Source organism: Xenopus laevis, chromosome 9_10L (assembly GCF_017654675.1).
Source record: "Xenopus laevis strain J_2021 chromosome 9_10L, Xenopus_laevis_v10.1, whole genome shotgun sequence".
NCBI classification, from domain to species: domain Eukaryota; kingdom Metazoa; phylum Chordata; class Amphibia; order Anura; family Pipidae; genus Xenopus; species Xenopus laevis.
In genome coordinates, this window is record NC_054387.1 from 26,919,938 (window position 1) to 26,945,855 (window position 25,918).

Below are 25,918 nucleotides of genomic sequence, written 5' to 3' on the forward strand. Positions count from 1 at the left end.
AAAATTTTTTTTCCGCATGTAGTGCAGCAATTGTTTGACCACACCCCTTTCTGTGGCCACACCCCCTAATTACCATGTTTGTTTTACAAAATTTGGTAGGTTATGAAAGTTTGAATATTTCTCCTTATCTAAACTGTGTTTTTGTGTCTCAAAATTGTTACAAAGTATCTTATTTGCACCTGTTAGCTGTTCTGGGCTCTCTGCTAAAAGCCAATTAAGTGAGAAACTTTGTTTCTTTTTCTGGCTGTTCAGTGCAGAGAAAATAGGGACTTTCCAGTACAAATGAGGGACTGCAGGTTGAGCTGTCAAAAGAGGGACTGTCCCTCCGAAAAAGGGACAGTTGGGAGGTATGGAATGTCATTTATGTAAAGCAATTACATCTGGAAAATTAAGTGCATCTACTATTTGCTATATAGATAGATAGATAGATAGATAGATAGAGATATATATTCAACTGTAACAACAATTCAACAACAATGGTTTCCCATCTTAGAAATAATAGTAATACTTTAAACACACGTAGCAGTAGCCAGTAGCACTTGAAATTATAATACCCAACACTGTAATTCTTTTCCCAGGAAGGACATTTGCTGCCTGTTATACCGCAAGTCTGATCTGTCCTCCGACCGCTCTGTGGTGCTACGTGTTGCTTCGGTGTCTGCGCGGCTACAACTGCCAGCGCAATAGTACATTCTATCACACAGATTTTAATCTTTTTGGTTAGGAACGCTTACCGAATACGACTGACAGGGAAGTACGCGGCTGCTAAGAGTGTTAGCGTATGTGGCTCCAGATTTCAGTTCCGGACTTTTTATTGAACTTTTTAACAATTTGATTCTTTGAAAGCGTCTCCTTTTATCAGCCATTCCTCCTGTACCCCATGGAACCTTTCCTAAACCCATAGTCCTTTTATTTATATACAAATCTAAGCCATAATTCTGGGACCAAATTACACTCAGAGCGTGTGTGTGTGTGTGGATGGACGATTATAATAAGGAATAAGACTCTTGTACGTCTTTATTTTCGTGGCATTCATGTAACACAGTATTAACCAAACTTTAAATATACTTTATATCTGGCTTACTCAGCAGTGAAGCAGCCATGGCAGCGTCCAACTGGGGACTTATAATGAACATAGTCAACAGCATTGTGGGGGTTAGTGTGTTGACAATGCCATTCTGTTTCCAACAGGTAAGTGTGACATATTCATATTTATGTATTGTGTATATTTGTGTTCTTGTAAAATAAGGGTATTCCATGGTCATATAAAGGTACAGCGCTGCAGACCAAGTGCTATTTATGCAGGTCACAAACTTGACAGCTTTTACAGGTTATTCAGTTTTTTTTATGTATTTTATATCTATAAATATCATGTAGTCAAATATCTATGACTATATAGTGTGTAGAATGTATGTAAAGCCTGTCCTCCCCAGCTATTGTAGGCTTGCTTTTATGCAACTCTTAGGGCTCTTACACACAAGCAATTTTACCTGTGCTCCCCTGCGTTGCGCTTTCTTTTGTTCAGCCACAGGGGAGCGCAGGAGTAAACACACTGAATTATTGTCAATGGGGCTGTACTCACACAGCGCCAAACGCAGGTTGAGATACAGTTTGTATTTTGTGCATATTGCATTTTACCTGCGTTCAGTGCTTATATGTGTGTGCAGTGTTTTACTGGCTTCCAGAAAGCTTCTGGCATTCTTGATAAAGCGGTTTACCCCCGAAGCGTTGCATGCTGCAATAAATTTAAAGCAAGGGTTCACCCTGCCAGCATTACCCCCGTGTGCCAGCGGTTTTCTTTGTACCATTTTGTTAACCTTCCAAACACTTTTTATTTCTGGTGAACAATGTACTACCAAGTGAAGCGAAAAAAGGGTTGGTGAACAACATCCAGACATAAAAAACTGTATACTAAGCCGCAGCAAGCAGGATGAAGAGCCACATGAGGCTCTGGAGCCGCAGGTTCCCTACCCCTGCTTTAGTATATGTATTATGCTACAGTCACCAAGCACCATATGTTGCTAAGTAGAGTTTAATTATTTGATCCAGCTTAACTTACTATGGGTAATTTCCCAGCATTTGGGCATCATCTAAGTATGAAGCTTGATCTTTCAAATTTGGGGAGGGCAAAGCCTACGACAGAATGCTGAATAATATGTTTTTTTGTTCTTGTTTCTCTACAGTGTGGCATACTCCTGGGCATTTTACTTCTTATGTTATGCGCTTGGATGACCCATCAGTCCTGCATGTTCCTTGTGAAATCGGCCAGTGTTAGCAAACGTCGAACATATGCTGGCCTTGGTGAGAACCAAAATATGCTCAGTGATTTACCCGTGTTGTCATTGGGTTCATTCTATTGGAAACAATTCCATAATGAATTAGGGATACTTCACTCTGTCACTGCTCCAAAAAGTCACTACAGATTTATGGATAGTTCACACAGGTAGCTGCAACTGCTGTCATTGTGACTGAAGTTAAAAGTGCAACATTCTTCTTACAGCCAATGCCTGCATTTTCCCCTCACCATTTACCATCACAGGACCTCATTTAGTTACTGTAGACTTACTGCTAGGTCTTGTTTTTTCTGTATATAGCTCATAGAGAAAGCACTTGGGACAAGCATGCATATAATTTTGCAACTGTTAATTGTGACTAAGGTACAAAGTAAATATAGATTTTATATTCAGCTATTTGAAGCAAGTTTCTTGCAGCATAGTAATGAGAGGATGTTACAAAGTAGCTGTAGTGAAAGCTACAGATCAGATGGTACTAAAGAAAGTAAATCAAAAACAGCCTTGCCTAATGTTTACAAAAATAAGGATATTATAATTCCATATAAAGCACAGTTCATGGGCTGTGGTGGCAGGCAAGGGGTATGTGTGTCATTTGAGACTTGGGGGTCATTGCAGTTAATGGCCCAGATAAGCTCACAAAACTATTAATGGACCCCATCTAGAATATGCCATACAGTTTTGGTCTCCATCACTCAAACAGGACATTATTGTATTAGAGAGGGTACAGAGAAGGACAACTAAGCTGTTAAAAGGTATGGAAAATCTTAGCTATGAGGAAAGACTGGAGAAGAGGCACTTAAGGGGAGATATGATAACTATGTATAAATATATAAGGGGATCATATAATAATCTCTCTAATGCTTTATTTACCAGTAGGTCTTTCTAGCTGACACGAGTTCACCCATTCCGATTAGAATAAAAGAGGTTCCGCCTAAATATTCGGAAGGGGAGAGCTGTGAGAGCTGTGAAGATGTGGAATTCTCTCCCTGAATCAGTTGTACAGGCTGATACATTAAATAGCTTTAAGAAGGGGTTGGATTGCTTTTTAGCAAGTGAGGGAATACAGGGTTATGGGAGATAGCTCATAGTGCAAGTTGATCCAGGGACTAGTCCGATTACCATTTTGGAGTCAGGAAGGATTTTTTTCCCCCTCTGAGGCAAATTGGAGAGGCTTCAGATGTTTTTTTTTTTTTTGCCTTCCTCTGGATCTACTAGCAGTTAGGCAGATTAAAACAAAAACTAAAAGGTTGAACTTGATGGACGTGTGTCTTTTTTCAACCTTACTTACTATTATATGTAACTTCCCACTCAGGATCATTACAATGCTAAATTCTGCAAATAGGCAGTGCCCATGATCATTGTCAAGAAATAAAATGATTGCCATGTTTACTATGGGAAGCAAGCTGTTAAAATGTAGTGTGTTGTCCCTTCTGCTTTTCATTTGCTCTGATGTAGATTGAATTCTGTAATTACCTTTTGTTACCCTTTGCATTTGGTCCACATTGCGATCACTGTACTAAGCTGTAGTGCCACATGTATGCATCACATCCAAAAGCTATTCCTTTCTGCTCATAACCCCTTCCCTGGCAATATTTTTATATTCACTTTTATACTGCATTGAAGTTTATATTCTTGTTTTTTTACAACTGTGTTAAGTGTTAGGCTTGCACGTGTGTAGTATGCTCAATTCCCTGCATCTGAAACTGTCATATATAATATGATGCCTTGTGTCAGTTATTGGGCTATCTGTACAATCTAATTTTGGTGCCAAAGCACTAGTAGCATCTGTCTGATTCCCAGGCCTTCTGCAAACCTGTGTTATGTTTTTTTACCAGGCATTAACTAGCATTATGACTTTTAGGTGCTGTCCGTTCATTATGGATTTCATGTGTTTAATGAATACCTCACGCGTTTATTAGCATCAGTGCACCCCATTTTCAACATCAGTTCAGCAAAAAGAGCTTGTACTGAATGTATTTTTGCCTATTTTTTTCTTTTATTAAATATGATTTTTTTTTTATTCGAGGAAAACAGGGGAAACTGAAGCTTCTCCATGTTTGGTCCTTGCAAGTTAGATAATTATATTAACAGTGCACAGATAACCCTCTTGCATAATGGACTCCTGATAACAAAACAGTCACAATAAAAGGTAAAGACAGGGGCTTCCCTTTTTGGCCTGTATATCTTAAAAAATAAAAAAAACAAAGATTTTGTGATTAAGACCACATGCAAAATTTAGCACAAACCTCGTTTATTGAGCTCAAGTTAAACAAGAGGGTATACTGCCCATTTAAAAGCAGCAGTTGGGTGAATATTTACATTAAATGTTTGCATACCAACATAACATGAGATTAATAATAATGACCGCAGGGGTGCCAACTGCCAAATTGTAGTTCAGATTAAACACAACAAAGAATGTTGATGTGTTAGTGTAGTTGTTGTTCCAGTTTTCATAAAGACCTATATGAAGATGTACCATAACCCCTAACCCCCTATAACCCCAAATTAATACTCCATATTTCAGTGCAGGATAACCAAATTATGCATTAAATAATATAGAGGTCCAGCTGTAGCATTAAAAGTGTTCCTCTTGTATGAAGAACATTCCTGCCAGCATGTTACATTGTAAATTGCGAGTGTGAGAGATCTTGTCTATACTGGGTTACCATGGTGATGTGTCTCCACAGCCACGTCTCTGCCTGGCTAAGTCACTGGTAATTTTGGAACTGCCACGCAGCAGCTAATCACAACAAGAATATATGGCTGTGCCTATGACAATCCTGTGCACTGGCCCATGGTAGAATATCAGTACACCTTAATTGTGTTCCAAATGCCAACCAACAGTAAACAACAAATTCAGAGGTACAAGTAAATCTGAAATTAATCATAATCCTATTTCCTGGATAATGATGTGCAAAGCTTGATTTGCATCCCTGAATTTGTTGTTATTGTGTGCCCTTGTGGACACCTTTAATACATTTGTTTCTAACTGTTCAGAAGCAGCAAAGAAACAGCAAGTGAAAGATCAAATTCAACGTTTCTTAAAGTCATAGAGCATGATCAGTATGGAAGCTGGTGCTGCTGCTACTGAGAGATGTATTAACAAATGTATGTCATTTTTACTGATTGGAGTGTCAGCTGTCTGGATTATTGAACAGCTTCAGGAGACACGAGTTAGGGAGAAAAATAAATATATTAATGCCTAAAGTTTACATTTTATTAAACAGTAACAAATGAAACCTAGAAAGCAATGGAGCAAGTGAAGTAAAATTGAAGTAAAAAAATGTAAAGGCTTTTAAGTTATTGGTAAATGTAATTTCAATTGAAAGTGTGCCTGTTATATGCTCTCTAAATTACTAAATATTTTAAGTTATTATGTAGTTTTTGTGGACACCCCATTCTAAGTCCACAATAAAAAGTATATTTCTATGTGCCAGTATGCATTATTTTAATATAAAATGACACTCTGTGGGCACAGCAATATTTTTTACCCCAATGCATTAAAAAAATGCAATTGCATGTGTGCGTGTCTGCAGATTAGATAAAAGTTCATGTTATCATTTTCAGAGTAAAGATTTGGTCACTTCTGGTGCATAGCATTAAAATGGTATTAGTGTGTAATGTTTAGAGTAGTGGTATCTCCTTGTTTTCCAAGTGGTAATAAATGCGCTTGTCCATGATTCAGTAGAAGATGTGCAAGAAGTGTGGGTGCAAGTACCTTTAATAAATGGCATCAATAAGTGCAAAATTTTTGACCATTTTAGCATGACCACACTTGCAGCAGCAGTTCTTTTTAACAGGAACAGTAACATAAACAAATGAGTGTTGTAAAGTAATACAAATATAATATACTCTTGCCCTGCACTGGTAAAACTGGTGTGTTTGCTTCAGAATCTCTACTATAGTTTATATAAACAAGCTGCTGTGTAGCAAAGGGGCAGCAATGCAAAGGAGAAAAGGCTCAGGTTACAAAGAAATAGCAGATAAGCTCCGTAGAACATTATGGTGTTATCTGTTATCCACTATTTAACCTGTGCCATATAGCCTTTTTTCAATTGCCGCCATTGCTACACAGCAGCTTGTTTATATGAAGTATAGTAGTGTTTCTAAAGCAAACACATCTGTTTTGCTAGTGCAGGGCAACAGTACATGATATTTTCATTACTTTAATACGCTTTAAATTTTTGGTGTTACTGTTCCTTTAAATAACCTTTATAGTATAGGAAAGTGATAGACATGCTTTTAAAGCTTTATCATTCCTTTATATGCTAATTTCATCTTCCCAATTAATCGGACATATCCATTTTCTTCAAACCATCAAACTTTGAGCCCTGTTTTCTTTCAGCCTCCTGTCCCACAGCCAGTAACACTGTTTCTTTCCTTCCTTCAGCTTTTCATGCCTATGGAAAAGCCGGGAAAATGATGGTGGAAACCAGGTAATGCTAAATATTTTTATGTTGCTATTTGGCTTTGAATGGTTGAACTTTAATCTTACAGCTAAACCATTGTTGCTATCAGGCTGGAACTGGCAATCTGAAGATTCTGCAGATGCCAGAGGGGCTGTTGTAAGAAAGGGCTTGGCTAAAGAGGATAAAGGCCCTGCGGTTCGGGGGGGTCCAGGAGTGTAGCCTTATGAGCAATTTCAATACATCTTTCTGTAATAGGTCTACATGCCAATGTTTTGGAACTCACAATTTAATTTTCTGTGCGTCCCGGTAATATCTAGTTATGCCACTGCTGTAAGATGCTGTAGGCATTCACTGTTTATGGACCCATTGGGGGGGGGGCCTCTTTGGGACCCTGTGTACTTGAAAATAATGCCAGGGGCCATTTTTGAGTCTGGACCTGGTTGCAGCTTCATTCCGGTTAGTCATATTGTTTTCCTACACTCAAGGGGTACAATCTTGCACTAAAGGAGAATAAATATGGGAACTAATGTGCGATCAGTCTTATAACATTTAGTATTAAGTATGATAGAAGTTTTAAAATGTTTGTCTTTATTATACTAAAATTAACATTAAAGTCAGTGCACCAAGTGTACCTCTGCAGCAGTAACAAGATTCTTCTTGCCTTTCTCCACTAGCTAAAATAGATTTTACAAGATTTTTTTCATTTATATTAAAATAATTATATAGAGCCGACTGTTACTCATAATTCATTTTCAGATTCTGTATATATCAGCTTGATGTCTTTATTTACAGTATTTTCTTAATTTCATAGTTGCTTCAGCACAGTAACCTGTAGCAACCTGAAATGTGATTATGTTATTCTGGTTACACTGAACAAACAAATAACTGATTGGTTGCTAGGGGTTACTTGAGGCATACCTACTCCATATTAATGTATGTATGGATTATATTTAGAAATATTTTTGCTCTTATCACACACATATTAAACGTGCATTTTCCAAATATTTGGCCTTATTTATCAAAAAATAATTACCTGCTTATTGTTTCCATTGCCAAGGGGGCCCGGTTAAAATATTTGTTTTCTCAGGGTAAATATTTTGGTTATATCAGTTTTTTGTTTTTATGGCCAAAGTTCAGGGTGTATTGCATTCAGTGGATTGCTAGACTCCAGTCTGATGGACAAATTGTGGTCCTACAGTCATTGTCTCCAGAACGCACCAGTTTTTAAAGGCATACTAATCATTGATGCCTGTATTAGAAATATTAAATTGCTTGTGTACTATCTCATTCTGAACCATGTTGTATTGTGTTTATTTGAAGGCCGTTGAACATATTGATTTCACTGTTTTTGAAGTTGTTGTACATATGACAAGTATTTGTAAAGCAAGAATGGGATCTGTTATCCAGAAACCTGTTACCTAGAATATTGGGAAATTCAGCAGTGCTGTTTCCCAAGGCTTTAAATATAAACCAATAATTCTTATTTATTTTATTTTTTTTACTAATTTTACTTTTATTAAATTTATAAAAAGGCTACTAAGATGCTTTAATTTGTACTCCTAACATAACAATCACACTTTAGGGAAAGCTAAAAATTGGTCTAGAACCATTTATGTATCTTGTTTTGATTAGAATCTTATAGAAAGAAATATCACAGGATCATGAAGACCCACCCTAAATAGGCATAGGCCAATTTGGGTCATGATTGATATGGTAAGAATCCTTGCCAATACACAGTACTCCAAAAAACCTTTTTAGCATGACAAGAATGCTTTCCTTCCAGCAAACTTCAGGTAGCTAACAAAATGCGTTATTGTCTTGTGCCAGAAAAATGGCTCCTCTAACATACCCAAGCTGTTCTTATAGCCGAGTTATTTCTTGAGCTAAGAACTGGTTATCTAATTATCTACCTTGCAAGAACCAAACATGGATTACATCCAGTTTTCTTGTTTGCCATTTTTGACTCAAGAAATAACAAAAACAAGAACAATTGTGCTTAAAACACTATGTAAAAAGTCTGTTCAGCACAAGTCTTGCATACTGAAAACGTGTTAAACTCCCTATTTGAATCAATTCTAACTACAGTCCTTAAGCTCATCAAGGAATGTTTTCTGTGCATTCAACTGCATGACAAGATATTCATTAGTTGGTCTCATTCCTTGCCGGTCTGTACCCACAGGGATAATGATGAATAAAAAAAAAAAGAGGTTAGAAATGAACATAAAAATCTGATCTGGTTAGTGTGGGTAACTGCAGTGGTGAAATTTGTTACATTTGTTAGTAAATCAACCTCGCACTTTGTTCTATCATTCAGTGAGAAGAGCCTTTCTTTGGAGAAGAACTGTTTTGTACGATGATGTTTATCATATGATGTAGGCGGTTATGAATAATATTTGACATCTATTTGTACAATCCACCACAAGTAAAATATTTGTAATTTCAGGTATTTGATCTGCCCCAAAACTAAAATGAGCGTATTTTGCTAAACTTGGGTTTCGAAAGAAGACCGTTTTTTCATATGCAGGCTTAAACTTCATCTGATGAATTTATGAATTACCAGCCCTAACCCTCCTTTTTAAAGTAGCATTTATTTATGCCATATGGCATTCTTTTGATACTTTTGCATTTATTTTGCAGTATGATTGGGCTAATGTTAGGAACCTGTATTGCTTTCTACGTTGTGATTGGAGATCTTGGCTCCTCATTCTTCGCTCGATTACTTGGGCTGCAGGTAAGTTGGTTTGAGACTTAGAAGGGGTCAATATGCCCATTGTTTGCTCCTCTACATTGTTGGCCCCTCTACCCATGTCCCTCCTGCATCATTTAAACATGATAATGCCCTTAGTGCTCTCCACATCTGGTTTTGGTTTGTAGTAAATGTCCCTTAGTAAGCTGCCCAATTTTTCCCCATTCACTTTAAGTGTCAAAGGGGCAGTTTATGGCAAAGTAATATGTACAACTCTTGCTGTTTTGGTAACACCAGACAGCCAATCTATCTGAATTATCTGCCTCCCAGTCAAGATATTGAACATTGTCCTCCAATCAGTGTTCAGATAGTTTCCTTCAGCACTGTACGCAGCCTGACTCCCATTTACTTGATCATTTACTCTGAGATATAGGCAGTAATCTTGGGCCAAAAGTTAGTTTCATGGACTGGAGATTCTGCATGCATTAGATGTATCCTACAGGTACCAGCAGGAACCAAGAAACTGATATCCTTCTAACAACACCTTTATTTATTTTTTAACACTGAATTTAGAATTCACACTAGAAATGTTTTGCATTTTATCGTATAAAACCTAACTAAGCTTTATGAATCGATATTGGTGGCAAAACTTTCCTAACCTGGAAATCTCGGGTCCCAAGTATTCTATATTACCTGATGTATAATATATTTTTTGCAAGACTACCTTTGTTTTGTAATTTATATTATATGTTTGTGAGTGGATGAAAAATGGTTTATATATACAATTCAAATATACTGGTTACAATAACAAAGCAATAATTTGTGTGTAAAGCTGGGGTCCCGATTTTGATTCTAGATTTTATGTTCCCCACATGTTTGTATTGGTTTCCTCCGTGTTCTCCTGTTTCCTCCCACATTCCAAAAACATAGCAGCAGGTTAATTCCCTTCTGATGAAACTGACCATTGTGTGTGAGTCTGTACTAATGGCCTTGGATTGTGCTTCCTATGCTATGACCCCTAGGTTATTTTGTCAATTTTTTTTGTTATTTTGCAATCCTCTGCTGTACTATAATAAGCTATATCAGAAAAATATTAGATGTCACAATGACTTGGACGCAGGGGCGCTTCTATAATGAGGCCGCCTGAGAATCTCGCCTCAGGCGGCAAAATGTCGGTTAGTTGAAGGGGCGGCATTTGGACTGCTGTGCTGGCCTGGCGTGCTGTGAAGTTAGAAAAAATTTAAATGTGCGCTGCGTGTAATGTGCCTGCACCGGCGACTTTCACCTTGTCATGTCAGTTGACAGTTGTTCCATCCCCTCTTCTACTGCTGCTGACGGGCGGCTGCCTCAGTGCCGCCCTTAACTCCTCCTATGATGTGCCTGTGCGGAGTGCGGAGACGGAGTCAGGCCAGTGCGCATGCGTCACGTGACGTTGTTACGTGCTGGCGCTGCGCTCCGCTGCCTGCTCCCTGTCCCTGCTCACGTGACGCCGGTGACGTCACTATCTCCAGGGTCGCTGGCTGGGTCGCTGGCTTTTGGAGTTTCGACTGCAGGCTGCAGCAGTGCCTGGATTTGTTTTTGGACTAGTGCCTGGGGCGGCTGGCTGGCTGTTGCTGCATCTGTCTAGGGCCTGAGTTTGTTCACAAGAAGTACCAGGTACTGTACTGACTGTACTTACAGAAAAGTTAATAACAAATATTTGTAATAAATAATAGTTGTACTACCCCTGTCTGTTCCACTCCCACTGTGTGTGTGTCATAAAAAAGTCAAGGCTTAAGTTAAAAAAAGTATAGAAAAGTTAAAAAATAAAAAAAAAATTAGATTTAAAAAAAAAAAAAAAAAAAAGATGTATGTTCCCTGGTTAATACATAAAGACGAAATTCAACGTTTTTGTGGAAATTAAGGGGGAAATTTACTAAAAGGCAAAGTGGCTAACGCTAGTGAAAATTCGCCAGCATAATGTAATTTTTGCACTTTGCCTATTTAACGGGTGCTGGCGTAAATTCGCCAGGTGAAGTTGCGCTCTGAAAAAGTGACGTAACTACGCTAATTTGCAGATTTTACTGAACGTTACCTCTTGAGCCAGACTTGACTTCGCCAGCTCAGACCAGGCGACGTTTACATTTTTTGGGGGTACCCTCCTTCCCTCCTACATTTCCTAACATGGCACAGGGGCGTGGCACAGGGGCGTGGCACAGGGGGCGCATTGCCATACTTTCGCCTCAGGCAGCAGAAAGGCCAGAATCACCCCTGCTTGGACGTGTCAATTTGTTAGACCTAGTGAGTATAATTGCTTTCCTGAGACCCTGGGCTTGTTTGTTAAAACCAGCACCGACCTGAGGCACCACTCTTGGATTACTATGTTACCGTCTTACTCTTTGTGGATTCAGCAAGCTGACCTGGGGTCTCCGATATGACATTATAATATCTTGGGCGCAGGGCCGGAACTAGGGGTAGGCAGAAAAGGCAGCTGCCTAGGGCGCAACAATTGGGGCGCTGGGCAGCTATCTCTTCTGCCTACCCCTAGACCAGACTCACCTGGAATTCGGCGTACAATTTGGGCCCCTAACGCTATTGCGCATGTGCGCGAGCAGTGTTACTGTGCATGTGCTAGCATCGATAATGTGCAACCCAACATCGTTACCGCGCATGCGCACCAGCATTGTTACTGCGCATGTGACGGGGGAAGGGAGGGGGCAAGGTGGCAGCTGAGCTGCCTTGGGCGCCTGGCTTGCCTGGCCCGCCTCTGCTTGGGCGTGCCAAACAAATTGGCCCCCCTTCTCAGAGATTATACCTTTTGTTTATTGATGTGCTGTTAGACAAAAAGTTGCCCTGCGTACGGTTCTAAAACCGCCCTCACCCACCTCAAAACTAAACCAACCTGGTGCGCTGTCCTTAACAAGGCTAGGGCCAGATGGGGCAGAAATCGGCCTGCTGAAATCCACAGGCAGAATTTAGCCCCTGACTGCTAACAAAGTCCTCTATTCTGTTCGCATTCAGGAGTCTCTTGTCAGTTCTAGGTTCAGCTTTCGCTCAGCTTCGCTCTCACTCACACAGTGAGCACACACAGGCTGATGGGATTCAAATCAAAAGGGCAGGGAACATATTTGCTTTTCTCAGCCTGCAAGAATACGCAGGCTGACAACAGCCAGAGCCTTCAGCCTGTATGCCTATAGCGTAAGGCTAGGGCCACAAGGGCCAAAATACACTAGCTGATATCAGCCCTACAGCGGGCTGGCTGGCTAATTGATTTTGGCCCCTGTGTGGCCTGTTGTAAATTGCAGACATGAAACTGAATACTCTGGCTTATGATTATGTAGACCACATTTTGGGAAAACCACATTCATTATCAGTGCTTACATCCTTTTTTTTTTTTTTTTTTTTTTTTTTTTTTAAGGTGAGCGAAGGATTTCGCATGTTCCTTCTATTTTCAGTTTCCTTATGTATTGTGCTCCCCCTCAGCTTGCAAAGGAACATGATGGCTTCCATTCAATCCTTCAGTGCTATGGCTCTTATGTTCTACACGGTGTTCATGTTTGTGGTAAGTAATAATGAGTACTTATGAATATAGGATTGAGAGATTTTTAGTAATTAGACAGAAAATGGTTGTCTGAACCTAATATTTATTATTCAATGTATCCCACTCCTTATTTTCATCAGAACCTTTATTTATTTGGCTTATACTGGACATTGGGATATATTGTCTTTTTAAAAGGTTTATTATTTCTTACTAGCAAACTATGGTTTGCAACAGCATTTGGCAGCAAGCTTGTCAACTTAGAAACATCATAAACCTTTGTAGCTGATTGCAGGCATGTCTCTGACTAGCTTGCAATCTAAAAGCCAATAACCCCTTATTGACCTGAAAGGTGTGCCAGTACCCACTGAGATATTAAATCAATCTGTTTGCCCACTGATACCTTTTTAGGTAGATAAGGACAGCACTATCTTGCCTGCAGTTTATAACCCTCCAAAAAAAAGAGAGATAATTACAACAGTGATTGGCTGGTGGCAGTTAAGTATACTACATTGAGCTTACTGTGACATTCAAAAGAATATTTCATTTCTCCTAATTGGAAAACAAAACACATTGTATCAGCTGTGGCATTAGCCTTAAAGGACAAACAAACCCTTAATAAAAAAAAAAACCCTACCCCCCACCCTGCATAATCCGAAGTTTACCGAAGAGGAGAAGATGGCTGCCGTGAATTCCGCTGGACAGAATCTGCACGGAGGGGCATTTTCCCGGGGGGGGGGGGGCAGCTAGGCTGGGGGCGGGGGTCTGTGTATGGTGGGGGGGGTAGAGTTTTTTTATTAAGGGTTTGTTTCTCCTTTAAATAGAATATTATTGCATTTGAATAGCATTTCAGATGCAGATATTCATCAATTGTTTCAGCTGGTCAGTTGTGTACATGATTCCTTATTCATTTTTCAAACCTGAAGCTCTGGTAGAATTGTGTTGCTTAAAAGCCAATAACCCCTGCAAGGTGTGCCAGTACCCATCAAGCAACAAATGCTCTGTAAGGCTGCAAATGTATTGTTATTGCTACTTTTTATTACTCATCTTTCTATTCAGGCACTCTCATATTCATATTCCAGTCTCTTAATCAAATCAATGCATGGTTGCTAGGGTAAGTTGGACCCTATCAACTAGATTGCCGAAATGCAAAACTGGAGAGCTGCTGAATAAAAAGCTAAATAACTGAAAAACCACAAATAATAAAAAATTAAAACCAATTGAAAATTGTCTTGGAACATCACTCTCTAAATCATACTAAAAGTTAATTCAAAGGTGAAACAACCCATTTAAGAAGGAAATACTAAGTAATCTTTATTGGTTTAGCCTCTGAAATACATATCCCAGACTCCCAGGGGGTTAAGTAAGGCCAGATGCGATAAGTCTGCATTACCCCATATGGGTGTCTGTGGTAGATGGTGTTTATATTGTGATATCTTTTGTGCTTGATTTATAACTTTTGATTGCAGCATGATTTTGGGGTTTCCTAACTAATATGGCCTGCCACTGAGAATTTGTATACCCAGTTATAGTCCCCCCACAGGTGATACAATGGCGGGGATAACTCTTGGTGGATCATTGGGGAGATATGCATTAGTTGGGCTGCAGTATAATATATAAAGAGGTATCCGGGAAGGATTCCCCACCTGTCCCTTGGTCTCATTAGAGTGGATAAAAGCAGTCTAGCTCTGGAGATTCTCCATATAAATTTGCCAAATTTGTTTAATTTAGTAAACACTGTTTTGGGTATGTGAGTGGGGGAATGCCATAAAATGTCCAACAACTTAGGTTATATTAACCAGATGTATCCTACCAGCTGGGTCAATTGGCAAACGACCCCAATTTATACATTTATCCTGCACCTACTGTACCAGTGGATCCAGGTTGAGTGTTTTGAACTTTGAGATAGGTAGAGAGATTTGAACCCCCAAGTACGTGAACTTGTTGGTGACTCGTCATGGACACGCTGTTATGGACTCCCCTCGTTTCATCTCATCCAGCGGTAATCGATTCAATTTAGTTGCTTTCTTTTTTAGGCCTGAGATGGAGCCAAATACCAATGTGAGTTCGTTCAGGACTGCGATTCCTCTATCCTCCCAGGTAAACCAGGGTATCATCCACATATAATTGTATTTTCTCTGACGTCTCCGGGGGACACAGGAGACCTGTGGGGTAAAGCTCCATCCTCCAGGAGGCAGGACACTTGACTGACAGTTGAAAAGGGAGCGTGCCAGGACTACTCCAGCTTTACCCCCAGCACTTCCTCTTTCCTCAGTTTTTCAAGTGTCCTGTCCACAGAAGGATGGACCTCTCCTGAGGGGGACTAGGGACTCTGGCCGGGAAACGTGAAGAAATGGTGGTAAGGAGACCTTTTTTTCTATATATGTCTCTGCTCCTGGGGAACCACAGCAAACAACAGCGTACCCCCCACCCGTCTCCATCCCTGCTCATCTCCCTCCCTCTACACGCAAGCCCGCACTGCTCCGTACTCTCTACTGGCTCCCGAATAGCCTGGCAGCAGATGGAAGGTTTCTGCAGGGAGCCGGTTACCTGGTCTTCCCTGGTTGACTGCGGAAAACTGTTATCTTCCGACAACCGGCTGGATGGGCCCCATTTCAAAGTGAGTGCCAAATCTGTCGGTGCACCTGAGAGGGGCAATACCGGAGAGAGAGACTGTTCCTTGCCTCCTACACTTAGCGGAGAGGCTAATAAATAAATATATAAAGGGCTGCAAAAGTCAGCCTGCTACCGGAGTTCTCCAGCCTTACCCTCAGTGCCTGACAAAGGTAGGACAGGGGGGCCATTTACCCGGGGTGGAGGACGAGCTGCACCAGCAGCAGGGGAAATGCAGGTTATCTATTTTGCCTGCACTAAGTGTCATTTCAAATTTTTAAGTGGTCAAGTAGAACCACTCTGCAAGTCTTGCGCACCAGGGGAAGGGGCACCACCAGTACCAATGGATTCTCCACAGGTACAAGGAGCTCAATTAGAATCCTCCCAGAATTCTAACCCCACAACGAATACAGACATGTCAGCACCAGCGTGGGCTATTCAGTTGTCTCAGTTGCTGGCATTTTTCCAGAATATACCCTCTCTAGCTGATTCCATTACGGGAACAATTTCTCACTCTATTGGAAAGGCTATGTTCAAGATACAGGAAGGGTCTGGGGAAAAACGTAAGCGGACAAATCCTAGCCACAAATCGCCTTCTCCCCCAACCAGGGCCCTTGATGCTTCCGACTCTTCAGAACAGGAGGGCGAAATCTCCTCTTCTAGCTCCCCCTCTGGGGACGAGGAAGATGGGGGCACAGACAAGGAAATGTCTCATGATGTAGAGATGAGAAAGTTATAGAAACACTGAAGCTTGATCCAACTAAAGCTCAACAATCAGTCCAAAGGTCTTTTTAAGAAACAATGAAAAACTGATTTTCCTTCTCATGACCAACTACGAGCAGTCATTCAGGCTGAATGGCATACACCAGAGAGAAAATTTCAACGCAGCTGCAAATTTTCTAAAATGTATCCATTTCCAAAAGAACTTATTGGTCAATGGATGGTACCTCCAGTTGTGGTCGCACCAGCTTCAAGGTTATCTATGAATACCACATTACCGGGTACGGATACGGCAGCATTCAAAGATCCAACGGCTAAGCGGATGGAAGGGTTCTTGATAGCTGCATGGGTCAGTAAAGCCATGGAGACCTGGTCTACGTCTCTGATATCATGACTTCAAGATGGTTCTTCCAGAGCAAACCTTCTAGAATTGGCTCAAGAAATGGCAGATGCAAGCGCTTATCTTAGTGAAGCGGCACTAGACACAGCTCAACTGGCAGCACGTACCTCAGCCCTGGCATTAGCCGCATGTCACACCCTATGGCTTAAAAACGAGTTGGCTGATCTTAGCTCTAAAAAGTCGCTGATTGCGTTGCCATTCAAGGGATCACGCCTTTTCGTGGAGGAACTGGAAAAGATATCTCAAGCAAGAGTACCTTCGTTCCCCAGTCCAATTCTAGGTCAGTCAACACATTTTGCAGGGGGAAATTTTTTCAAGGCCAAATTAACAGAACAACAAAGCGCAGTAATTCCCCACGCAGAACTACCTTTCGCCACAGATTCTCTGACAAGTTTCGACCGAGTTGAAAGCCAAATAAAGCCCAGGGTAAGTCCTCCCAGGACAAGCCCAATTCCGCATGGCTGGACAGTTCAATTGGAGCTGCAGTTAACCCTAGGGGGCAGGTTACTGCGGTTTCAGGAGGTTTGGATGCACCATTCCTCCACCTGGTCATCCATTCATAGGTTTATGAAATTCTACTGCCTAGATACCATCGGCGGAAGTGCTGCAAGCAGTGGTGCAGGCCTAAATGTCTAGCATTCACATACACTGCTTCTTCCCACCCTGTTGCTTGTAAGTCCCCATAGGTCTACTGTGTCCCCTGGAGACGTCAGAGAAAATAGGATTTATGTACTCGCCGTTAAATCTGCTTCTCTGAGGTCGACAGGGGGACACAAGACATCCCACCCGGTTCATGCATGTATATAGTTTAATGGTACAATGCTGTTCAGGTTCTGTTTTCTTCCTGGTGTCCAGTCTTTGGTACCAACTGAGGCAAAAGAGGAAGTGCTGGAGGTAAAGCTGGCGTAGTCCTGGCACGCCACCTTTTTAACTGTTAATCAAGTGTCCTGCCTCCTAGAGGATGAAGCTTTACCCCATAGGTTTCCTGTGGTGCATATATAAATCCTATTTTTCACATTGTCCTGCTATTTTGAACCCCAGTATTTGTGAGTTTAAGCGGACTGCATGGGCAAAGGTCTCTATGGCCAGTGCAAACAGAAGAGGGGATACAGGACAACCCTGCCACGTGCCCCTTGTTAGGATGAAGCCTTCTGTGCATATTGAGTTTATGCGGAAAGTTGCCCTGGGGTGTTTGTACAGCATTTGCACCATGCTGATAAACCTCTCTCTGAAATTGACCTTAGATAGGACCTGCCAAATATAAGACCATTCAACTGTGTTGAAGGCCTTAGCTATATCAAGGGCCAAGATATCTCTATTTCCTTTGTTCTCGTGAGGGGCCAATAGGTTAAGGTACAGGCGTCTAGTGTTTAGGGCAGTGGTTTTGACAGGTATGAACCTATCTTGTCTGGGTTGATTAGATGGGTTATAACCTTCCCCAGTCTCCGAGCCAGTACTTTTGCGTATATTTTTACATCAGCCATCAATAGTGTGATAAGTCAAGGATTCACACTGCTGGGGATCCTTCCCTGGCTTTAGTAGGAGTACAATCGCTGCTTCATAGAAGAAGTGGGGAAGTGGCCAGCCCTGATCGCTTCCTCATAGAGGCGAAGAAGCAGGGGGTTAGGGTCCCAGGATGCCTTTTATAAATTTCAATTGGGATACCATCTGATCCAGAGGCTTTGCCTAGGGGGAATGAGTCTATTGCCTCCTGAATTTCTATTTTATTATGGTCAGTAAACCGGTATTTGATAGTGACAACTCCACTTTTTTGCCAACAACAGAAGTTTTCAAGTTTTGTTCACCAAATTAATAAAGTGAACTATGCAACCTGCACCCTTCTCAAAAGCCACCTGTGTCTCACAAGAACCAAAGTGAAATGTAATCCCTATTGATTAACAACTCGTGTATCAACTAGTTTTTCTAAATGTATGTAGGAGTTTAAAAATCCACATTAGTTTGCAGGTTTATGAACAGAATACAGCAGACATACCTATAAGGGCTCATTTATTATCAAAGTTAAGTTACATCTGAGGTAAGATGGAGCCAAATTTTGCCTGTATTTTACAGTATTCATTCAAGGAGAATTCAACCCTAAAGTTAAAAAAAAAAAACCATATATGCCCCTCCCTTCTCCCTCCCAGCCTAAAGCTGGCCATAGATCTAAAGATTTTTAAAAGGTATTTTAGTTATCGTGACAGATTGGTTGGATTGCACTAAAATCGGTTGTTCACCAAAGAAAAATCTTTGTGTCTATGCGGACCTTTAGTGTTACCCCAGGCAAATGACCCTAACATTTTACTTACCCCTCGTGCAGATTCAGGCATTGGAGTGCACAGGCGCCATCTTCTTCTCTTTGGAAATCCTCAGAATAAGACCCCCGTGGCAGCAAATGCGCAGTTGGAGCAATTTTCTGTTTCAAGTCAACTGCGACGAAACGCACGGAAAATTACGAAGATTATCTAAACGGCTCAAGATGGCGCCCGTGAACTCGGATGCCTGAATCTGCACCGAGGGGTAAGTAAAACGTTAGGGGCATTTGCCCGGGGTAACACTTAGGCTGGGGGGAGAAGGGAGGGGGGTCTATGTAGGGTAGGGGGGTAGGGTTTTTTAAAAGTAATTGTGTCCAAGCATGCTTTTTGCTCTTCTGTGTTTGCATAAAGCAACAATGCTCCTGCCCGTTCTGCTCTGATGAATCGCATTAAAGTGTGCCTATAGATGCTGGGGAACCCTGAAGTACAGGGTGATGGTAACTCCAGGTTTCCCACTAAGTGCTGTAAAAATAGGTTCAGCAGACTTGTGCCTAAATCATTATTAGCAAACGTCATAAAGTATACATAAATCAGCAATAACATTTTGTATATATTCTTTGGTTGGCTATTCAACCAAATCTTTTTGGGGTATTAAGTATTCAGCCAAATCCAAATATTATGGATTTGGCACATAGTTACATAGTTAAATCGGGCTGAAAAAAGACAAAGTCCATCAAGTTCAACCCCTCCAAATGAAAATCCAGCATCCATACACACACCCCTCCATACTTTCACATAAATTATATATATCTATACTTACTATAGAATTTATCACAATAGCCTTTGACATTATGTCTATCCAAGAAATCTTCCAAGCCACTCTTAAAGGCATTAACAGAATCAGCCATCACAACATCACCATTAAGTTTTCCATCCATCTAACCAGTTTAGTTGCTCATCTCTGCACTCTCTCCAGCTCATTTATATTCCTCTTAAGGACTGGAGTCCAAAACTGCACTGCATACTCCAGATGAGGCCTTACCAGGGACCTATAAAGAGGCATAATTATGTTTTCATCCCTTGAGTTAATGCCCTTTTTTATGCAACACAGAACTTTGCTTTAGTAGCCACAGAATGAAACTGCACAGAATTAGACAACATGTTATCTACAAAAACCCCAAGATCCTTCTCATTTAAGAAAACTCCCAACTTACTGCCATTTGGGGGCCGATTCACTAACTTCGAGTGAAGGATTCGAAGGTAAAAAACTTCGAATTTCAAAGTTTTTTTTGGGCTACTTCGATCGTCGAATGGGCTACTTCGACCTTCGACTACGACTTCGAATTGAAGGATTCGAAGTAAAAATCATTCGACTATTCGACCATTCGATAGTCGAAGTACTGTCTCTTTAAAAAAAACTTCGACCCCCTAGTTCGCCATCTAAAAGCTACCGAAGTCAATGTTAGCCTATGGGGAAGGTCCCCATAGGCTTGGCTAACTTTTTTTGATCAAAGGATATTCCTTCGATCGTTGGTTTAAAATCCTTCGATTTTAACGTTCGATCGAAGGAATTATCCTTCGATCGTTCGATCGAACTATCTGCGCTAAATCCTTCGACTTCGATATTCGAAGTCGAAGGATTTTAATTCCTAGTCGAATATCGAGGGTTGATTAACCCTCGATATTCGGCCCTCAGTGAATCGGCCCCTTAGTGTATAACTTACATTTATATTATTTTTGTCAAAGTGCATAACCTTGTATTTATCAATATTGAACCTCATTTTCCAGTTTGCTGCCCAGTTTCCCAACTTAGACAAATCACTCTGCAAAGTGGCAGCATCCTGCATGGAACCTATAGTTCTGCACAATTTAGTATCATCTGCAAAAATAGAAACTGTACTTTCAATGCCCACCTCCAGGTCATTAATAAACAAGGTGAAAAGCAAGAACCCCTAGTACAGAGCACTGCGGTACTCCACTAACAACACTGGTCCAATTAGCAAATGTTCAATTTACCACCACCACTCTTTGTAGTCTTATCTTTTAGCCAGTTCTCTATCCAGGTACAAATACTATGTTCCAGGCCAACATTCCTTAATTTAACCAGTAATCTTTTGTGTGGCACTGCATCAAATTCTTTAGCAAAGTAAATCACATCCACTGCCATCCCAGAATCGAGGTCCCTACTTAACTTCTTATAAAAAGAAATTGTTGGTCTGGCAAGATCTATTATGCATAAAACCATGCTGGCACAAACTCAGTATTATGATTTGCTATGAAGTTCGGTACCTTATCCTTTATTAACCCTTCAAAAGGCTTTCCTACCACTGACATCAGACTAACTGGCCTATAGTTTTGAGGCTGAGAACGGGATCCCTTTTTGAATAGCGGCACCACATTCACAATTTGCCTGTCTCTCGGCACCATACCAGACCTCAAAGAATCCTGAAAAATTAAATATAGAGGTTTGGCAATCACAGATCTAAGCTCACTAAGTACCCTGGGATGAATACCATCTGGCCCCGGACCTTTGTTTATCTTAACATATTCTAGTCTCTTTTGAATTTCCTCGTTTGTGAACCATGCATCACTAGTTGCACTACCAGAACTGGGACCATCAAGAAGGAAACCTTCATTAACTGGTTCCTCATTTGTGTAGACAGATGAAAATTATATGTTCAGAATCTGCTCTTTTTGTTTTCATCAACCAACTGACCCCCTCTGATATTAAAAGTCCCACCCTTTCCTGCTTCATTTTCTTACTATTAACATATTTAAAAAATAATTTTGGATTATTTTTACTGCTTGCTGCAATATCCTTTTCCTTAGCTTTTTTTTAGCTTGCCTTATAGCTTTTTTACATGATTTATTGGTCTCTTTTTTCCTTATAAATGATTTTGCTGTCCCAGCTAACTTTAAAGCCTTAAAAGCACGCCTTTTCTTACTCAACTCAACACCAACACTTCTATTGAACCAAAAAGGTTTTGCTTTGCAACGACGTTCCTTGCTTACAAGGGGAATTTACTGACATGTATATTTAAGCAGCATTTTAAAGACTTCCCATTCTTGTTCTGTGTTTAACCTGTGAAAAGCATTTCCCATTTTTCCCAATTTCCTGTTCCTTACACATGGTAGTGGGTACACAAAGGGTTAATCCCCCTGCCGTGAGGAAGGCATAGGAAATGATGACTACAAAAGGACTTCTCCCAATCATGGTGTCCATTCTTTTTCTTCCTGTCGTGACAATACCCCTTAGTGTACCAGCAGAGCTGCTCTCCTCTGTCTGAAGCTCCTGGGCCGAGATCTGTAACTTATGTGTGTGCTGCAGGATATGCCGGCGGGCTTGTGGCCCTCAGTGCGGTTAGTCGTTTAAACCTCGCATGCTACTACTGAAATTGTATGTGACTTCTACTGCTATGAAAAAGAAGCAGAATTGTGCGAACAAGTGCACATATTGATCCCAGGTGTAAGTAGTTACCTATAGGAATACTTTTACGCTTGGAGCTCAGGTTGTTAAAAGATTTTACCCTGTTGTGTGCATATGTTTTTTTTCATGCTGTCTTGTAATGAGTCACAGACGTTCATACTCAGGCTCCAGGGGGTAAGTATAAGGAGAGAGCTTTGGACTAACTTTGCAGCTGGGAGTAGGATATATGCAAGTAACTTATCCCCTTGTTTTACAGGAGTTGTTCACATGAACACGGATCCACTAGCACCAAAAGCCACAGACGTGAATGTATGGCGTGTGGGGCCCAGCTATGATGGATAAGAGACTATGCAAAACATGCTTGTCTGAAGTGGGCATCCCGGCTACTGACCAAATGGCTAACATGATGGACTGGATTCAATCAACCTTTAAACAGTTCATGGCCTCCATGGTGGAAGAGGTTACAGGAAAAGTTATGCACAACTTAAATGAGCACACCTATGCACGCTCTCACCTTCACGTCTCCACCGCCAGTGCAGGTATATCAGCTAGAGAATCAGAGGAGTTTGGATATTCTAGAAACTCAGAAGGAGAAATTCCAAATTCTGAATCAGCAATAGAAGATTTGGAAGATACTATGTTCAATATTAAATTTAATGAGCCACTCATAATGCATATGAGAACCACATTGGATCTAGATGAAGAAAACCCTCACCCGAAACAAGACAAAATGTTATTGTCCCGGTACATGAAGTGATTTCCAAAATGATAGATGCTGAATGGGAAATCCCGGACAAGAAGCTGGGAGAATCTAAACAATTTAACACAATGTTTCTTTTTCCTGATAAAGATGTAGAAGAATGGATCTCTGTGCCTAAGGTGGACGCTGCGATCACACGGGTAGCTAGGCAAACTACATTACCAGTAGATGAAGGGTTGTCCCTTAAAGATGCTATGGAAAGAAGACAGGATGCCAGTCTGAAGAAGCTATACATGATAGGCGGCAAGTCTTGCAAGATCGCTGTAGCAACCACATCATTGGTGAGAGCCAACAACATTTGGATTTCAGATATGGAAAAGGCAGTTAGAGAAGGAGCTGACAAGGAAAAGATCTTGGATATGACCCAGGACATTAAAACAACCAATAATTATACATCTGAAGCTTCTCTGGAAGGGGCCAGAATGGCCGCCAAGTCCATGGGACTGACAGTGGCAGCCAGGAGAGCACTGTGGCTATGGCACTGGCACGCAGACTCCCAATCCAAGCATAATTTATGTTCATTACCTTTCCAGGGAAATTTTTTTTTCGGTGATCGACTGGATCAAATAATTTCAAAAGCGTCATCTGCCAAATCGGCATTTCTTCCAGAAAAGACAGAAAACCTGCTGGGCAGCCTTTCAGAAACCAAAGGCCTTCCTTTGGAGACTCCAAGCAATTCAAATCAGGACAGCCCTTTGCCCTTCAGCCTTGGAGGTCCAGGTTTCATAACTGAGCAAAAAGTGACCAAGCTACAGAACAGCAAAATAAATCAGCATGAAGGTGCCCTAGCCCCTCTGCCCTTAGTAGGAGGGAGGTTAATGACCTTTGGGACAGTGTGGGCTCAACAAGTCACAGACTCTTGGGTGGTCAAAACCATCTCAAAAAGGCTACGCTTTAGAACTGAAAACTGCCCCAAAAAGAAAATTTGTATCATCAGACAAACGGAGATCAGAAAAGGTCTGGAAGGTCCTACACTCCATTCTTTCAGACCTCCTGAACAAGGAAGTTATAGAAGAAGCCCTGAAACAGGAACATTTCGCAGGGATATACTCCCATCTGTTATTGAGAGAGAAACACAACGGGTTGCTTCGCGTCATCCTCAACTTAAAGAGCCTCAATAAAAACGTACATGTCCGATCCTTCAAAGTGGAATTAATCAGGACGACCACTATGCACATCAGCCCTGGAAATTGGATGGCATAGATAGACTTGCTAGATGCGTACCTCCATATCCCAGTTTTTTTTCCGATTCTTCATACTAGGAAGACACTTCCAGTATCGGGCCATTCCCTTTGGTCTGGCAACAGGACCAAGAGTATTCACCAAGATCCTTGCACCCCTTTTGGCTCATCTCCAAGTATAGGGAATTCAAATATTCGGGTATCTAGACTATCTATTCATCAAAGCCCCCTCCGGTCAAATCTTCTCCAAACACATTCAGATAGTGGTAACCACTTTAGAGGAGTGGGGGTGGTTGATCAATTGGGACAAATCTCTCCTAACCCCAACTCAAGAAACAGGACAGTTGAACAACGTTTTGGGATGCATTCTCCTTCCCTTGGAAATTTCACAGGGCTTACATTTTCCCTCCTGTAGCAGTTATCCCGAAAGTCATCAAAAAGAGCAGGACAGACAAAGCAAGTGTGGCCATAGTCACTCCCTGGTGGCCCAGAAGGACTTGGTTCCCTCTACTAATGCAAATGAAGCAGGAGAAGCCGTTTCACCTGCCTTTTTCAACAACAATACTTCACCAGGGAGCCATACTACACCCAGACCCGGGCAGTTGGGCCTTAGTGGCCTGGAGAGTGAAAGGCTCTAGTTGAGTCAATTCCACTATTACCATGGTGCTTGCCTCAAAAAAGAATCTGACACATCTCAAGTACGCAAAAACTTGGGGAATCTTTCTAAAGTGGTGTAAAAAGAAATCAAGATCCACTAAAAATTTCAGACATCACTTTGATGAAATTCCTCCATACAGGAGCAGATCGCAAATTAAGCATTTTCACCTTGAAAGGCCAAGTGACTGCAGTTTCATTCCACACAGGGGTCCAATGGGCTTCAAGTGACCTGATCAGGAACTTCTTCCAGGGGTTGAAAAAATGACACCCAATTATCACATCTGAAGTGCCGTCTTGGGATTTATCACTGGTTCTAAGAGCATTGATGGAGGCCCCTTTCGAAAGAAGCATCACTAAAATATTTATGCCTCAAGACAGTGTTCCTCCTAGCGATCACATCTGCCAGACGTGTGGGTGAGCTACATGCATTATCAATTAAACCTTCCAAGATCTTTTTTTCTCAGACAAAGTCATTCTCAAAACAGCTGATGGTTTTCTACCTAAAGAATCATCCAAGTTTCATCAGTGTCAACAATAGATTCTACCTACCTTTTATCCTGATCCACAAAATCAGAATAAAGAAAAATTACACACTTTGGATGTAGTCAGGTGTCTCCACGCTTATCTTGAAAAAGTGGCAACTTTCAGGAAGACGGAATACCTTCTAGTAACCATAGGAGGCAACTGTGCAGGAAAATGAGCAATTGCAAAATAGATAAAACCGTGCATCCATACAGCATACTGGAAACATTAATGGAGCATTACAGGAAACACCTGAACCAGCACTAAAAGTGCTCTCCATCAGAGGGATGGCAGCATCCTGTGCACTCTGAGCCCAGGTATCTTTGGAAGAAATCTGCAGAGCAGCAACCTGGTCCTTGTTCTGTACCTTCTCTAAGCACTACATATTTGACAATTGCTCCTAAGATTTGGCCTGTTTTGGGCATTCCGTTCTGGCTGCAACTACCAATAATAAATAATTTCATGTTAATAGGCTTAATC

General features: G+C 41.1%; 2 protein-coding genes across 2 annotated transcripts in view; both read left to right on the forward strand.

Moving 5' to 3' along the window:
- Nucleotides 1–727: 727 nt before the first annotated feature.
- slc38a10.L (solute carrier family 38 member 10 L homeolog) lies at nucleotides 728–13,387 on the forward strand (the record flags this gene model as incomplete). Its single annotated transcript, NM_001093960.1, is given in 5 exon segments — nucleotides 728–1,191; nucleotides 2,184–2,301; nucleotides 6,685–6,730; nucleotides 9,341–9,434; nucleotides 12,787–13,387. Coding segments are annotated over 5 exon segments (516 nt in total). The 5' UTR covers nucleotides 728–1,101.
- Nucleotides 12,802–25,918, forward strand: part of LOC121398040 (putative sodium-coupled neutral amino acid transporter 10) — a 97,426-nt gene continuing 84,309 nt past the window's right edge. The window contains exons 1-2 of the mRNA XM_041576523.1: nucleotides 12,802–12,930; nucleotides 14,943–15,006. Coding sequence (XP_041432457.1) covers nucleotides 14,950–15,006 — 57 coding nt within the window. The 5' untranslated portion in view covers nucleotides 12,802–12,930; nucleotides 14,943–14,949. The remainder of the gene's footprint in view (nucleotides 12,931–14,942; nucleotides 15,007–25,918) is intronic.